Genomic DNA, 17,059 nt, shown 5'->3' with positions numbered 1-17,059 from the left:
TTCCGCCGGGAGTAGGGAGTTAAAAAAAAAAAACGCCTCCCCAAATCGACAGAGCTGCAACATCTTAGAGGGGCTCCAGCCAGAGACCATAGAGTTCAAGGGGAGAAGCGGGGACGGGGGGGCGGGGACAAACCATTCCCCAATGCTGGGCTTCCGGCCTGGGTTCTTCAACGGGGCATTTTCCCCCGCGGCGGGTTGAGAGGCTCGTCGGGCTCCCTCGTGCTCCGGAGCGGGGAACCAGCGGTGCAAAAAAAGGGTGAGTGGCCGAAGGCGGAGGAGGCTCATGTCCTTCCGAGAGAAAAGAAGCGTGTGCAGCAAACAGGCTGGAGATTTTTTTAAAGGGTGGGGGCTTTTTTCCCCATCTCCCCCCCCCTCTTCTTTTTGCAGAGCAATCAAGCGGCTCGATCCCAAAAGATCCCCAGGATTTGCTCCCTCTTAGCTGGGAAAGGACCCGCAGGAGACCTCCCTTTCCACAGGGACGCGGTGCCTGCTGTCCCGCTGATCTAGCAATTAACGTGTAATTTTAAAAAATCTGTTATTAAGTATGAACTTTTGACTTGCCTTGAGAGACTTTCCAGGAGATGTAAAACAAAGTAGCGGCGGGGGAATCCATTCAAATTTAATTAGATCCGCCTTCCTTAATTTAATATTGAAGAAGAAGAGGGAGCCAAGCTAGTCTCCAAAGCCCCTGAGGGTAGAACAAGAAGCAATGGGTGGAAACTGATCAAGGGGAGAAGCAACCTAGAAATAAGGAGAAATTTCCTAACAGTTAGAACAATTAATCAATGGAACAGCTTGCCTCCAGAAGTTGTGAATGCCCCAACACTGGAAGTCTTTAAGAAGATGTTGGATAGCCATCTGTCTGAAGTGGTGTAGGGTTTCCTGACTAAGCAGGGGGTTGGACTAGAAGACCTCCAAGGTCCCTTCCAACTCTGTGATTCTTTTCTATTCTATTGGAAAAGTGGAAGGAAAGAGAAGAGCCCCTCTCTGAGGATGAGGGGCGGTTCAGAAGTGGGAAATAAGTATAAATGAATATCAATGTTTATACGCACTCTGGTAGAGAGAAGTTCCCTGAGGATGGGCTCCAGCACGAGTCCCTAAAGCTCGGAAGATTAAACTTCTGATTGCGGAGAGCGACCCAGATTGGATCCTGCAAACATTATACTTGGGACAGGTATATTTATCTTCATTAATAAGAATCTATATATAAGAAAAGGCTTGTAAAGCCTTAGTAAGACCACACTTGGAATACTGCATCCAGTTTTGGTCACCACAATGTAGAAAAGATGTGGAGACTCTAGAAAGAGTGCAGAGCAGAGCAACCAAGATGATGAGGGGATTGGAGACTAAAACATCTGAAGAACGGTTGCAGGAATTGGGTATGTCTAGTTTAATGAAAAGAAGGACTAGGGGAGACATGATAGCATTGTTCCAATATCTCAGGGGTTGCCACAAAGAAGAGGGAGTCAAACTATTCTCCAAGGCACCTGAGGGTAGAACAAGAAGCAATGGGTGGAAACTAATCAAGGAGAGAAGCAACTTAGAACTGAGGAGAAATTTCCTGACAGTTAGAACAATTAATCAGTGGAGCGGCTTGCCTTCAGAAATTGTAGGTACTTCATCAATGGAGGTTTTTAAGTAAAGAAATATACAAATCAAGGCTACAGTATTCGTGATAAATGAATGCTGGTTTGTTGACAAGACTCAGCATTTTAAGAGGGAGATGTAAGATGGCAATGTTTTTTGGTAGCATATTCTTGGTTTCCAGAGAATTTGAATACGTGAGAAACTTACCATCTTCCTAATTATTTATAGAAACAAGGCTATGTTGAGTTCTTTTATGTGTCTGAATTTTTTTTGTTGCTTAGCTCTTTATTTTTGTGGGGTTTTTCCATTCAGAATAACAAAATAATATGAGCTGGAAGGAACTTGGAAGATCTTCTAGTCCAACCCCCTGCTCAGGCAGGAAACCTCTACCATTTCAGACAAACAGTTATCCAACCTCCTTAAAAATCTCCTGTGTTTCAGTCCTTTTTTTATTTAACCAGATCTCATTTCCTGTCACTGAGCACTTCCCTTTCAGAAAGCTTTTATCCAAAGACTTTGAGGATGGCCCTTTAGATTTCCCTTGTTTACCTAAATATCTGAGATCAAAACTAAACACATTTTTGGTGATCTATCAAAGCCTGGCTTAACTTGGCAGACTCACAATTACTAATATCCTTGTCCTTGTCAAGTTAGATCTGGTGCATTCTCTTTTGCCTGCAAATTACTTTTTCTGTATTAAATATAGAATGTATGACTGGGCGACTTTGAGGAAATGAGAGGAGGAGATGTTGCCTAGGAAACAATTAGAGAAGAGAGGCAGGAGCCCTCAGTGGCTCAACGGTCAGAGGAAGGAAGGAAGGACCCGTCCTAACGGCAGCAGGAAGTTTATACTTGCAAACTTGCAAGATTCGGTTGATGTAGCTTCCAAAAAAGTGGAATTAATTCATCCAGTTAGGAGGGCTGATAATATCAGAGCGTGCAGGTTTACATATATGGCCCCCTCTAGGGCAAAATGTGCATCTGGTTAATGTACAGATAGTCCTCAACTTACAACCATGTGTTTAGTGACCATTGGAAGTGACAACGGCATTGAGAAAAGTGACTTATGACCGATTTTTCACACTGAACGGCTGTTGCAGAATTACACATACCATATTTTCCAGAGTATAAGATACACCAAGGTTTTGAAGAGGCAAATTAAAAAAAAAGTAGGTAGGTAGATAGGGGGATAGAGAGGGAGAGAAAAGGAGAGAAATGCAGTAGGTGGGTAGTAGGGAGAAAGAGAGAGAATAGGTAGGTAGGTGGATAAAGGGATAGAGAGAAGTAGAGAAATAGAGATAGATAGATAGAGAAATACAGTAGGGAGGGAGGGAGTGTGTGGGAGAGGGATAGAGAGAGAGAAATAGAAAGAGATACATAGAAATATAGTAGATAGATAGGGGGGGGAGAGAGAAGGTAGGTTGGTAGGCAGATAGAGGGAGAGAAAGAGAGAAATACAGTAGGTAGGTGAGAGAGAAAGAATAGGTAGGTAGGGAGATGTTTCCAGGTGTATTTATCCATGTGCTGGAGAAGGAAATCGCTGACAATCTGCAGCACCTAAGACTTTGTTTCTGCTGGCATAGCACTTGATCAATGAAATTCTCATCAATCAATTAAAGAGCTTTCCAAAAGGGGGAAAAAAGTTTTTGCACTCTGCAAACCTCCCCAAAATGGCCCGTTTTCGCAAAAAACGGGCCTGTTTTTTTTTAAAAAAAGGACATGAATAGCCTGGGGGGGGGGGGGGGGCTTGCACAGTACTCCTGGGGGCAAAAACGAACAAAAAATGAGCAAAAAATGAAAAACAGGCCACTTTTTTGTCGAAACAGGCCACTTTTTTGGCATAGCCTTATGGAGACTTACAGAATGCTGCTGGGGGGCAAAAAATGGCCCGTATTTTGCTCATTTCTGCCCTCCCCAGCCCCTAGGAGCTCTCTGAAAGCCTCCATAAGGGTATGCACAGCCATTTTGGTGAAGGGGGCGGGGCTTCGGGAGGCAAAAAAATGCTGTATTCGATGTATAAGACGCACCCAGATTTTCAACCTCTTTTTTGAGGAAAAAAGGTGTGTCTTATACTCCGAAAAATACGGTAAACAAAATTCAGACACTTAGCAACTGGTTCTTATTTATGACGGTTGCCATGTCCCAGGATCATGCGATCCCCTTCTGCGACCTTCCGACAAGCAAACTCCATGGGGAAGCCAGATTCGCTTAACAACCTTGTTCCTAACTTAACAACCGCAGCAATTCACTTAGCGACTGCGGCCAAAAAGGGGCAAAACTCACTGAACAAATGTTTTGCTTAGCAACCGAAATTTTGGCCTCAGTGGTGGTCATAAGTCGAGGACCATCTGTATATCCTGTACAGACTAATAATTGGGACTCGGAAGCCAGTCACTAGGCTGAGATCTTCCTTATTGCTTATTTGGAAGATTAGAGGGAACATCAGTTCTAATTTACAGTCAGTTTTGCTCAGAATGTCGCAACGCAGTCTTTTCAATTATTGTACTTAGTTCCTCTTTTTAATAGCCTACTGCCCAGTAAAAAGGTATTATCTCACTCTAAACATAAATAGACAATTTGAAGAGGGATGATCTCTTTGATATCTTCGCCACTTCCTTGTTTCTTTCTTTCTTTTTGTCAGTAAAATCATCCGATATTTTTAAACATTCCACTTCTCTTCTGTAGGGCAGTTATGAACTGAATCTTCTCAAAGCTGCAAGTTTAAGCTTATAAACGGAGCCAAGGTGTAAGCAGGAGTGAGACTAAAGGTAAGGATGGGGGGGGGGGGGAACCTTTCCTAAAAGTTTGGCGAGGTGAAATCTATCTATCTATCTATCTATCTATCTATCTATCTATCTATCTATCTATCTATCTATCTATCTATCTATCATCTATCTATCTATCTATATATATATATATATATAAATGGCTGTGTGTCTGTATGTTCCAGCATAACTCTTGAATACCTTAAGCAATTTCAACCAACACTTAGTACATAGATGACTTACTCTCTGGAAAAAAATATTGTGTTTTTTTAAAATATATTTTTATTATTTTTACATTTAACACGATGCAATACCGTGGAGTTGGAGTGACCATACATTCACATTATGTACAGCTAGTTTCAACCATTAACAATTAATCTACTTAATACATTGTCTATCCTTCTGTCCAATCACAATATATACATTTGTTCCAGTCTTGTCATCTTGTCTTATACCAATCATAAAATCTGTTCCAGACTTCAAAATATTCTGATTCCCCTTTATTTTTAAGTTCAAGAGTGAGCCTATCTGCTTCTGCACAGGCCAACACTTTTCTGATTATATCATGCTCTGATGGTGTATTTTCTTTTTTCCAATACTGTGCATAGGTTATGCGCGCTGCAGTTAGTATATGTATAATTAAATAAAGTGTATCTTTCTTAAACCCCTCCGGTATTATGCCTAGGAGAAAAGTTTCTGGTTTAAACATAATTTGTTCTCCCACCATTTGTTCTAACCATGATTGAATCATTTTCCAATATTTTTTTGCCTCATTGCACGTCCACCACATATGATAGAAAGTGCCTGGTGTTTTTTTACACTTCCAACAATTTGGGGCCAGATTTTTGAACATTTTGGAAAGCAGTGCTGGAGGGAGATGCCATCTGTAGAACATCTTATAAAGATTTTCTTTATACGCCGTAGCCAATGTTAGTTTCTGATTAAGTATCCAAAGTTTTTCCCACTTAGCCAATTCCACATTGTAACCGAACTTTTTCGCCCAGGTGACCATAGTTTGTTTGACATGTTTCCAAGAAACCATGGAAAAAAATATTGTTGTGGTAAGACACCCCTAGCACCTTCAGGTTGTGTGTGCTGTTAAGATACAGCCTGTTCTGCCTTAAAATGGCTTCTAATGTACTGCCGTAAAATGCCTTTTACTGTACAGCACAGTGGAGTTGCCATGGTAAGGGCTTCATAGTACTCCAGAAGGGGGCTCCCACAAAGGGGAAAATCCAACATTAGAAATTACGTTTAGCTGGACATTTTCCCCCTATAAATAAATAACCCGGGCAACGCCAGATTATCAACTAGAGCAGTGGTGGGCAACCTTTTTTTTCAACTGAGCCAAATCTCGCCAAAACCACGATTGAAATTTATTTTGAGAGCCACATTTTTAAAACCGAAAATACATAGGATTGTACACTGTTTTTAGATTCAATAAACTCTGGCATTTGAAGCACGCAAGTCTTAAAGCTGTCAAGTTACAAGATCCTTGCACCCCTAACCCTTTAGAAAAAAAAAAACCAGGGGTCTTCAAACCTGACAGCTTGAAGACTTGTGGACTTCAACTCCCAGAATTCTGAGAATTGAAGTCCACCAAGGGCATCAATCATATTAGCCCAGGGATCTGCAAAATTGGCTCTTAAGACTGGTGGATTTCAATTCCCAGAATTCTGAGAATTGAAGTCCACCAGTCATAACAGCCAACTTTGCAGACCCCTGTGTTAGCCCAAAGCCTGGTGCTGGGCCTTGCTCCCTCATTGGTGGAGCCCCAAGAAGCGAGGAGGGAGAAAAAGAGACGGAGGCCAAGGAGCTTCCCCCCCACCCCCTCCCAGCAAAAATCTAACCGGGGAGCCGGGCAATAGCAAATTAGCCAATCATGCGAGGAAAGCGAGGTCTGACCGGGTGGGCAGCGAAACTCCAGGGCTCTCTGTTCTAATTCCCCGTGAAAACTGTTGCCTCTGAAGCGTTTGCTCTACTGTTTGAACCTTTAAGCGTCCCTTTCCTTTTTCTTTTCAACCCCCAATGATTAGGGAGGATCCTGAAGTCGGGCGGGGACGAGAAGCGAGGAGGCAGTTTAGCCTTTTCTGCCTCCTCGCTTCTCGTCCCCCGCCCGACTTCAGGATCCTCCCTAATCATTGTGGGTCGAAAAAAGGGAAAGGGACGCTTAAAGGTTCAAACAGTAGAGCAAACGCTTCAGAGGCAACAGTTTTCACGGGGAATTAGAACAGAGAGCCCTGGAGTTTCGCTGCCCACCCGGTCAGACCTCGCTTTCCTCGCATGATTGGCTAATTTGCTACTGCCCGGCTCCCCGGTTAGATTTTTGCTGGGAGGGGGTGGGAGGGGAAGCTCCTTAGCCTGCGTTTCTTTTTCTGCCTCCTCGCTTCTCGTCCCCGCCCGACTTCAGGATCCTCCCTAATCATTGTCGAAAAGAAAAAAGAAAAAAAGAAAAAAGGGAAAGGGGCGCTTGTTTTGAAGTGCCCGAGAGGAGGGAGGGGAGCGGGCGCTTCAAAACAAGCGCCCCTTTCCCTTTTTTCTTTTCGATCCACAATGATTAGGGAGGATAATAATCCGTCACACAGAAGACACATTAAAATGTGTAAAGAGCCGCTTGTGGCTCGCGAGCCGCGGCTTGCCGACCACTGAACTAGAGTAATATAAAACACAGGAGTTAAAGTTAGAAGAAACCATCAAACGAATAGAAGCTGGCCTTCTCACCTCACAGGGTTGTTGTGGGGAAAATGCAGGTTGTCCTCGACTTAAAATAGTTCGCTTAGTGACCATTCAAAGTTACCACGGCACCAGGGGTGGGTTCCGGCCAATTCTAACCTCTTCTATAGAAGAGGTTCCACAAATCTACTGTGCCGTTTAGAACCGGTTCCAGCTCCCTCCCTCCCACTGCCCGTCCGCACCACACTTGCCCCGTCTGCCGCTCACTGATTGGCTGGCTCACCAATCGCCCCGCCCGCCTCTAAGAGTCCTATCTAAACCTTAAAGTCTTAAAGCTGTCAAGTTTGAACACCCCCGGGTTTTTTTTTTCTAAAGGGTTAGGGGTGCGAGGTTCTTGTAACTTGACAGCTTTAAGACTTGCATGCTTCAATGCCAGAGTTCCTGAGCCAACATGACTGGAGGAGGAATTCTGGGAGTTGAAGTCCACAAGTCTTAAAGCTGTCAAGTTTGAACACCCCTGGGTATTTTTTCTAAAGGGTTAGGGATGCAAGGGTCTTGTAACTTGACAGCTTTAAGACTTGCGTGCTTCTAATGCCAGAGTTCCTGAGCCAACATGACCGGAGGAGGAATTCTGGGAGTTGAAGTCCACAAGTCTTAAAGCTGTCAAGTTTGAACACCCCTGGGTTTTTTTTCTAAAGGGTTAGGGGTGGAAGGGTCTTGTAACTTGACAGCTTTAAGACTTGCGTGCTTCTAATGCCAGAGTTCCTGAGCCAACATGACTGGAGGAGGAATTCTGGGAGTTGAAGTCCACAAGTCTTAAAGCTGTCAAGTTTGAACACCCCTGGGTTTTTTTTTTCTAAAGGGTTAGGGGTGCGAGGGTCTTGTAACTTGACAGCTTTAAGACTTGCATGCTTCAATGCCAGAGTTCCTGAGCCAACATGACTGGAGGAGGAATTCTGGGAGTTGAAGTCCACAAGTCTTAAAGCTGTCAAGTTTGAACACCCCTGGGTTTTTTTTCTAAAGGGTTAGGGGTGCAAGGGTCTTGTAACTTGACAGCTTTAAGACTTGCGTGCTTCTAATGCCAGAGTTCCTGAGCCAACATGACTGGAGGAGGAATTCTGGGAGTTGAAGTCCACAAGTCTTAAAGCTGTCAAGTTTGAACACCCCTGGGTTTTTTTTCTAAAGGGTTAGGGGTGCAAGGGTCTTGTAACTTGACAGCTTTAAGACTTGCGTGCTTCTAATGCCAGAGTTCCTGAGCCAACATGACTGGAGGAGGAATTCTGGGAGTTAAAGTCCACAAGTCTTAAAGCTGTCAAGTTTGAACACCCCCGGGTTTTTTTTTTCTAAAGGGTTAGGGGTGCAAGAGTCTTGTAATTTGACAGCTTTAAGACTTGCATGCTTCAATGCCAGAGTTCCTGAGCCAACATTTTGGTTTCTAAGCAAGAGCGTTGTTAAGTGAGTTTCACCACATTTTTCCAATTTATTAAGAGAGCCATGTTGGCAAATCTGGAAAAACCCGAATCTAAAAGCTTCCTGGTTTTCCCCACCCAGTTGAAACTTCAAGATCTTTCCCCCACACCCACAAGTCCATCACATGGTCCAATCTCTCACTGCCATGCTGGGAGTTCCACCCATCCAGTTCCCCTCAGGTGCAGAGGTGCAAAGACAAAGGATGACCTTGGCTTTCTAGAAAGGGATTTTGTTTTGGCTGCATAGCATTTAACTCCGTACAATCCTCCCTCCCATTTTCCCACAATAGAAACGGCATAGTGGAATAGTAGAAAGTGTGGCAGGCCAAAGATCCAAAAGGGATATGGCTGCAGGCTTGACTCTGTGTTTGTGTTCATAGACACCATGATGCTGGGACAAGAGCAGGATCCCGGAGGAGAGAGCCAGCCCCTGCTAACACCGGTGCTCTTCTCCAGGAGCACAACTACGCAGCAGGAAGTGAAGGTGGAAAACCAAGAAGATTTGGGCGAACTCTGGGAGACTCAGTGGCAGGAGTTCTTGACTACAGTGGAAGTCCCCCAGATCCTTCCGGAGCCTTCCCCGTGGGAGGACGCTCACGTCTTCCTAACCTCCTTCGAGCAAGTCGCCAGAGCTTTCCAGTGGCCCAAGGAAGAATGGGCAGCCCGCCTCCGGCCAACCTTGGGAGGTGATGCCGAGCAAGCCTATAGCAGCCTGGAGGCGGGAGACAGAGACGATTATGGGAAAATGAAGGCGGCCATCTTGCAGGCCGACGCAGTGAGCCGGGAGAAGCAACGGCAGCACTTCCGACGTTTCTGCTACCAGGAGGCTGAAGGGCCGAGGCAGGTGTACGAAAAGCTGCAGAGCCTTTGCCGTCAGTGGCTGAAAGTAGAGAGACATTCAAAGGAACAGATTCTGGAAATGCTGATTCTAGAGCAGTTTCTGGCTATCCTTCCACCAGAGATGCAGAACTGGGTCAAGAGACATAATGCGGAGAACAGCGCTCAAGTCATATCCCTGGCCGAGGATTTCTTGCTCAGGCAGTGGGTGCCGGGGATAACAGAACAAGAGGTATGTGTGCAGAGCTCTTTCTTTTATTTACCGTATTTTTCGGAGTATAAGACGCAATTTCTCACCTCCTCCCCAAAAGAGGGTGAAAACTTGGATGCGTCTTATGTACCCCGCCCCCCCTCTGGTCATCCGCCACCCTTTGGCCTCTGCCTCCCATCAATTTGCCTCCTTGCAGCAAACAGCGAATAGCCCGTTTCAGTTTCAGCTTCAACACAGCCTGATTAGCACGAGCAGCTGATTGTCGGTTGGATTGGCCTCCCGACAATCAGCTGTTTCAGGCTACAGGGATTGCCAATGCTTATTGCTCTCTCTGCATGCCCCATTTTTGGCCTTCGTATCCCATTTTTGGCCTCTGCACACCTCGTTTTCTGCTTCCGCGCAACCCGTTTTCCACCCATTCCGATCCCCGCCATCCAAACGGGCAGAAAATGGGGCACGCAGAGGCATCAATAGGCTGTGGCAATCCCTCCCCTAACAACAGCACAGTCCTGGTCTATCAACCATAACTAGGACTACCGAAGCTGCCGTCACTAAGCGGTGCTGTCACGTGACGTTTGCCATGCTAGTGATGCTTTACGCCCAAAATCCTGGTCCTTATATTAGCTCATTAAGCAAAGTCTACCCAGAGTTGTCTCCCCTGGTGACCTAATGGTTAAACTGCAGTATTGCAGGCTGACTCTGCCCACAGCCTGGAGTTCGATCCTCACCAGCTCAAGGTTGACTCAGCCGTCCATCCTTCTGAGGTCCGTAAAATGAGGATGGTCGAGGACAAAAATTAGGAAGGACCCAGATGGTCGACTTTATTAGCTGCTTAGAGAGAGCTGTAAAACACTGTGAAGTGGTATATACCATATTTTTTGGAGTATAAGACGCACCAAGATTTTGAAGAGGTAAATTTAACCAAAAAAAAAAGTTTTTGCACTCTGCAGGCCTCCCAAACCTTCTGCATGCCTCATTTTTTTTTTACAAAAAACAGGGCATGCATAGGCTTTGGGAGGCTTACAGAGTGCTCCTGGGGGCTGGGTGGGCAAAAACGAGCAAAAAATGGCCCATTTTCCCTTCATTTTTGCCCTCCCAGCCCCCAGGAGCACTCTATAAGCCTCCCAAAGCCTATGCACATCCATTTTTTGCAAAGGGGGCGGGGTTTCATGAGGCCAAAAATGCTGTATTCGGTGTATAAGACACACCCAGATTTTCATCCTCTTTTGGGGGGGGGGGAAGGTGCGTCTTATACTCCGAAAAATACGGTAAGTCTAAGTGCTATTGCTGTTATCGCTGCTCTCTCTTGCAATCTCTCACATCCAGTCGGTTATTCCTGTAGGGGGGACAGGAGCTTGGTCCTAGGTCTGAAAATATGCAGCCCCTGGAGAGAGGGCCCTCCGATGCCGGGCAGAAACTGCAATTTGCCAGGGAACCGAAGATCGAAGAAGATGCTGATGCAGGTAAAATTTGAGGCGTTTATTTTAATTTAAAGCCTTTGTTGGAGTGGGGGCTATCCAATCCAGGTGGTCAGACTCTGGGGCGGCATTTCTCAGCCAAGGCATCTTTAAGATGCACCTTCCCCTTGGTCTTTTTGCTCCAAAGCAAAAAAAAAAAGATGTTTGGGGGGGGGGGTTCACCCTGGGCCTCCTTCCTTGTCATAAAGCAATGTTTCTCAACCCCGGCCACTTTAAGACACGTGGGCTTCAGCTCCCAGAATTTCCCAGCCAGGATAAGCTTTCAAAATTGATGGCCCGTTATAAGTTTGGAGAAACTGGTTGTTAAGTGAGGACTACCTAGGACTAGGGGGGGACATGATAGCAGTGTTCCAATATCAGAGGCTGTCACAAAGAAGAGGGAGTCAAACTATTTTCCAAGGCACCTGAGGGTAGAACAAGAAGCAATGGGTGGAAACTAATCAAGGAGAGAAGCAACCTAGAACTAAGGAGAAATTTCCTGACAGTTAGAACAATTAATCAGTGGAACAGAAGTTACCTCCAGAAGTTGTGAATGCCCCAACACTGGAAGTCTTTAAGAAGATGTTGGATAGCCATTTGTCTGAAACGGTATAGGGTTTCCTGCCTAGGCAGGGGGTTGGACTAGAAGATCTCCAAGGTCCCTTCCAACTCTAGTATTGTATTGTATTGTATAACAGAGAAGAGCGTAAAGAGTAAGAGATAGAGAGTGCAGAGAAGAGCAACAAAGATGATTAGGGGACTGGAGACTAAAACATATGAAGAACGGTTGCAGGAACTGGGTATGTTTAGCTTAAGAGAAAGAAGGACTAGGGGAGACATGATAGCATTGTTCCAATATCTCAGAGGTTGCCACAAAGAAGAGGGAGTCAAACTATTCTCCAAGGCACCTGAGGGTAGAACAAGAAGCAATGGGTGGAAACTAATCAAGGAGAGAAGCAACTTAGAACTGAGGAGAAATTTCCTGATAGTGAGAACCATTAATTGGTGGAATGGTTTGCCTTCAGAAGTGGAGGTTTTTAAGAAGAGATTTGACAACCATTTGTCAATTAACCCAGTTACAGTTCAACTCAGTCTACCCAGAATTCCTGGGAAAATTTACTCAGTATTTCATTGTAGCTTGTGGAAGCCAGTAATCGGGTGCAGCATAAGACCGTCCACCCAGCCTCCCCCTCCTCTTGTAGGGATAGAAGGGGAAACACATTATGAGGTGAAAGAAATCTTAGACTCCCGTCTGTCTAAGGGTCGCTTTAGTGCATTGGAAGGGGTACCCTTTGTCCGAAGCTACTTGGGTGAAGTTAAAGTTCATGATCTTGCCCCCACACCGACAAGGCCATGACATGTTCCAATCTCCCACTGCCATGCTGGCATTTCCACCCATCCAGTTCCGGTCAGGTGCAGAGGCACCAAGGCAAAGGATGACCTTGGCAACCTAGAAAAGAATTTTATTTTGGCTACATAACATTCCACTCCATACTATCCCCCCTCCCAATTCCCCACTATTGAAACAACATAGTACAATGAAGTGTGGCACGCCAAATATCCAAAAGGAACATGGCTGCCGGCCTGACACTAAAATGGTGTACGGTTTCTTGCCTGAGCAGGGGGCTGGACTAGATGACCTCCAAGATCCCTTCCAAATGTTTTATTCAGTTATAATACCTTTTCTTTTCTTGATATCAACTAGTATTCAGTTCTGGTCGCCACGATGCAGTTCTGCATTCAGTTCTGGTCTCCACGATGTAAAAAAGATGTGGAGACTCTAGAAAGAGTGCAGAGAAGAGCAACAAAGATGATGAGGGGACTGGAGACTAAAACATATGAAGAACGGTTGCAGGAACTGGGTATGATTAGCTTAAGAGAAAGAAGGACTAGGGGAGACATGATAGCCGTGTTCCAATATCTCAGGGGTTGCCACAAAGAAGAGGGAGTCAAACTATTCTCCAAGGCACCCGAGGGTAGAACAAGAAGCAATGGGTGGAAACTAATCAAGGAGAGAAGCAACCTAGAACTGAGGAGAAATTTCCTGACAGTTAGAACAATTAATCAGTGGAACAGAAGTTGCCTCCAGAAATTGTGAATGCCCCAACACTGGAAGTCTTTAAGAAGATGTTGGATAGCCATCTGTCTGAAATGGTATAGGGTTTCTTGGCTAAGCAGGGGGTTGGACTAGAAGACCTCCAAGGTCCCTTCCAACTCTACTATTGTATTGTATTGTATTGTATAGTAACGGCTGTCTTATAATTCTGGGCAGAACATCCAGGAAATGGATAAATCTGAAAAACCAGAAAGTCCAGTTGCCTCTTTAAAAAAGTAGCTTTGGGACATCCAGGAAATAGCAATCAGATGTCAGGATGCTGATTCGTTCTGTTAAGTGTTTTTCTCGTCGGCCTTGGGTCCTCTCTCACTGGAGATGCGTTTGTCATTTCTGCAGATCTTTGGAAGCTGCGTGAGAGTGAAAATCACCCGCAGGGAAGGACAAAGCAGGCCGAGCAAAACGGGGCGCCTCCAGAGAGAGCGAATAGCGTTGCTCTACCGTGTTACGATCCAGAAGAGACCCTTGGAGGACAGGAGGGAGTCTATCGCATGGAGGGGAATCCGTTCATCATCAATTACGAGCAGGACGGCAGAAAAGCAGAAATCATCGTCTTCTGTTCAGACACGCAGAAGGAGAAAAGGAGAAAACACTGCTTGGTTTGCGGGAAAAGCTTCACACGAACCTCAGCCCTTAACCGGCACGAAAGGATCCACACGGGGGAAAAATCATACAGATGTTTCCAGTGCGACAAAAGTTTCTATGATAAGACAGCCCTAAAAAGACATGAAAGAACCCACAATACCGATCGAGGGTATCCTAATGTCTCTCACGCCCAGCCGGGTGAGAATTTACCTGACCTTTCTCCCGCAGACAAAATCGCACAGAACTTTGGCTGCGAGTGTGGGAAACAATTTGAGAGCGTACTGGACCTAAATATACATAAAAGAATTCACCAGGAGCAGAATCCCAGTGGCAGGACAGGGAGTGGAGAGACGTCTGGGAAAAGCCAAACTCTGGAGCCAGGGAAACATCCAACGGCCCTCACCCCACAGAAAACCTACAAGTGTCTGGTGTGCGAGAAAAGCTTCATTTGGTGCTCATCGTATCACAGGCACAAAAAGATCCATTTGAGGAACAAATCTACCCCACTTTCGTATGAAAGGAAAAGCTTCAAGCAAGGGTCCCATCTCATGAAATTTCAAGCTTTCCCCATCGGAAAGAAACACTATAAATGCCCCGAGTGTGAGAAGAGTTTCCCGGCACTCAAATCCTTGGAAAAACATAAAAAACTCCACCAGAGAGCGAAACTAAAAAGCTCTTCGCAAAAGGCAGCTGACACAAAAGACAAAACCTGTTCGGAGTGTGGGAAGTTTTTTGATCGGCTGTCCCACCTAAAAAGGCACCAATGGGTCCATACGAGAGAAAAACCTTACAAGTGTCCGAATTGCGAGGAGAGTTTCATGTGGCAGGCAGCTTTCGAAAGGCACCTGAAGGTCCATAAGAATGAGAAGCCGACACCTCCTGTGCCAGCGGTGTCTGTTTCGCAGGAGAAACCTAATCAGTGTTTGGAGTGCGGGAAGACGTTCAGACAACATTCGGACCTCATGCGACATTGGCGGGTCCACAGTGGTGAGAAGCCCCACAGATGTACGGAATGTGGGGAGTCCTTCATGTGGCCTATATCTCTCCAAATGCATCGGAAGAAGGTTCACAGGGGGAAGCGATTGGTCCCCCTCCTTCAAAAATTACCCCTGGGGCAAGGGAGATCCTACAAATGTTTTGAGTGCGGTAAAAGTTTTGACCGTTCCTCCAGTCTAATAAACCACCGGCGGACTCACACCAGAGAAAAAACGTATCCGTGCACCAGGTGTGAGAAGACTTTCATGTGGCCTCGCTCTCTTCTGAGACACCAAAAGATCCATGACACCAGGAAAGCAGGAAGCCCTTTGCCCCTAAATTCCACTCCAGGGGAGGAACCCTATGTTTGTTCCGATTGTGGGAAACGCTTTGTCTATTCATATCTCTTGAGTCGGCATCGACGCATCCACACCGGAGAGAAACCGTACAAATGCGCGAAATGCGGCGAGAGCTTCAGGTGGGCTTCCTCGTTTAGCCTGCACCAAAAGAAGGTCCACCTGGACACGAAGATGACTCATCTCCTCCCAAGACAGGCAGACAGGAAGAAAAAACCTTACCGGTGTTCGGAGTGTGGGAAAGAATTCAGGATACCATCCCACCTCTCAAGCCATCAGAGCACTCACACCGGGGAGAAGAAGCACAAGTGCACCATCTGTGGGAAAGGTTTCTTCTGGCAGTCCTCGCTGTCGCTGCATCGCAAGGATTTACATAAGACCGAGGAAAAGAAAGTAGTCCCCGCATTGCCACCCGTATCTCAGGGACAAGGCAATCCCAAACCCCAGCAGGTCCCCGCCGAAGGGAAAGCTTTCAAATGTTCCAAGTGCAAAGAGAGTTTTGTGGGGCTTTCAGCTCTTCTGCGACATAGGAAGATCCACGAGAGAGAAAAACTCGGGCTTTTTTTCCAAACGAGACCTGTCGCCCCGGGGAAATCGTATCCATGTACTGAGTGTGGGAAAAAATTTAATTGGCCATCCCGCCTCTTAAGACATCAGCGCATCCATTCACAGGAGAGGCCCTGTCGGTGCCCTGATTGCGGAGAGAGCTTTAGATGGGACTCGGCTCTTAAAGCGCATCAGGCAAAGATCCATAACCAGAAGCCGGCGGTCTCTTTCCTGCCTGAAGACGACGCGGTCAAAGAGAAAAATCACCCGTCTGCTGAGTGTGGAGACACCTCTGTATCATCTCTCGTAAAGCATCAGAGTATCCACACGGGAGAAAAACTGGACAAACCCAGCAGCTGCGAAGAGAATTCCCCATGGAATTCAGCCCTCCAAGAACACCCGAAGGCTTGTAAGGAAGAAGAACCAGACTCCCCGCTTCAAAAGCTACCCAGTAGAGGTGGAAGCACCTACCCTTGTCTCCAGTGCGGGAAACAATTCTCCAAATTGAGGCTGCTGCAGAAACACAAACGGATCCACCTCAAGGAGAAGCGTTACCCCTGCACCAAGTGCGGCAAGCATTTCACGCAGGCCGCAAGCTTGAGAAGGCACTGGTTTGCTCACCAAGAAGAAAAGTCGTTCCACTGCTCGCACTGCGAGAAAAGCTTCGTATACAAAGACAGTCTCACGAGGCACGAGAAGTCCCACGCGGGACTTGCAGAGTTCACCATGCAAGTGTTGGACAAAGAATTTCTAGCCACCCCGGAATCGCCCCAATGCCTCGCATCGGAGCCCGGCGTGTGTGGTGGTCCCCTAGAACTCCAAGAGGAGAAACCCGTCCCATCCTTGAATGCTCCGGAGGTGTTGGCGACATGATCTCAAAAAGGGACCAATCGATAGCAGAAGCCGACGTCGAGCAACAAACGGCAGCAAACCTGAGGAAAGATCGCCAACCCTGACAAGTTTTAACGGAAGGTAACCTTCCAGAATCTTCTCTGAGCCGTAACATAATGAAAGGCATGGTCCCGCCAAAGGGGGCAGAATATCAGCAAACCCAAATGGAGTTTTGCCTGTCTGGGGCCATGTTGGTTTTATGCTCCCCAGCCCCTTGGTTATAGTTTAAAAATTCCAACACGGATGCCCATATGACATCTGACTTTTGTTATTGAACACAACATCATATCAGTTGGCTGTTGTATATTGGTAGATGCAGATAGTTGATTTGAGTTGGGTGGGGCAAGAGGGAACAGACTCAGGGTTTTAAGTATATTGACAAAAATATACATGTGAAAAACAAGGAAATACGTTAGTGCCATGTCACTGAAAATACTGCGTTCTTGATTCTTGTGTGAATGTCCTCAGAGGTGTGAGTAACACAATGGTTGGGAATTCTTTTGCATCGTTCGACTTTTGTTGTCATGATCACAACCTGTTATTTGTTCAGTTTTATGGAAGGAGTCTACTAATAAACGCAACGTGCAGAATGAA

General features: G+C 46.0%; 1 protein-coding gene across 4 annotated transcripts; it reads left to right on the top strand.

Moving 5' to 3' along the window:
- Positions 1–17,059, top strand: LOC309397287 (uncharacterized protein). Of its 4 annotated transcripts, none has more exons than XM_081963163.1 (6): positions 1–256; positions 388–517; positions 4,278–4,355; positions 8,875–9,563; positions 10,885–11,005; positions 13,452–17,059. In XM_081963163.1, exons 4-6 carry the CDS (start codon positions 8,880–8,882, stop codon positions 16,445–16,447), a joined length of 3,801 nt encoding a protein of 1,266 aa, XP_081819289.1. In that variant the 5' UTR covers positions 1–256; positions 388–517; positions 4,278–4,355; positions 8,875–8,879; the 3' UTR covers positions 16,448–17,059. The 4 variants fall into 4 exon arrangements, with proteins under 4 accessions (XP_081819289.1, XP_081819288.1, XP_081819290.1 ...); XM_081963162.1 differs by having other exon boundaries at positions 4,273–4,355; XM_081963164.1 differs by having other exon boundaries at positions 388–542; positions 4,273–4,355.

This window comes from Natrix helvetica (genome assembly GCF_964273705.1).
Source record: "Natrix helvetica genome assembly, chromosome: 1".
NCBI classification, from domain to species: domain Eukaryota; kingdom Metazoa; phylum Chordata; class Lepidosauria; order Squamata; family Natricidae; genus Natrix; species Natrix helvetica.
The sequence above is the reverse complement of the archived record's forward strand: the minus strand, read 5'-3'. Positions and strand labels throughout refer to the sequence as shown.

Bases quoted from the DNA above. Each gene is read 5' to 3' on its own strand.
- LOC309397287 (XM_081963165.1), top strand. From the start codon at position 8,880: ATGATGCTGGGACAAGAGCAGGATCCCGGAGGAGAGAGCCAGCCCCTG. The intron at 9,564-10,884 runs GTATGTGTGCAG...TTATTCCTGTAG, and splicing joins CGGGGATAACAGAACAAGAG to GGGGGACAGGAGCTTGGTCC. The intron at 11,006-13,451 runs GTAAAATTTGAG...TCATTTCTGCAG, and splicing joins CGAAGAAGATGCTGATGCAG to ATCTTTGGAAGCTGCGTGAG.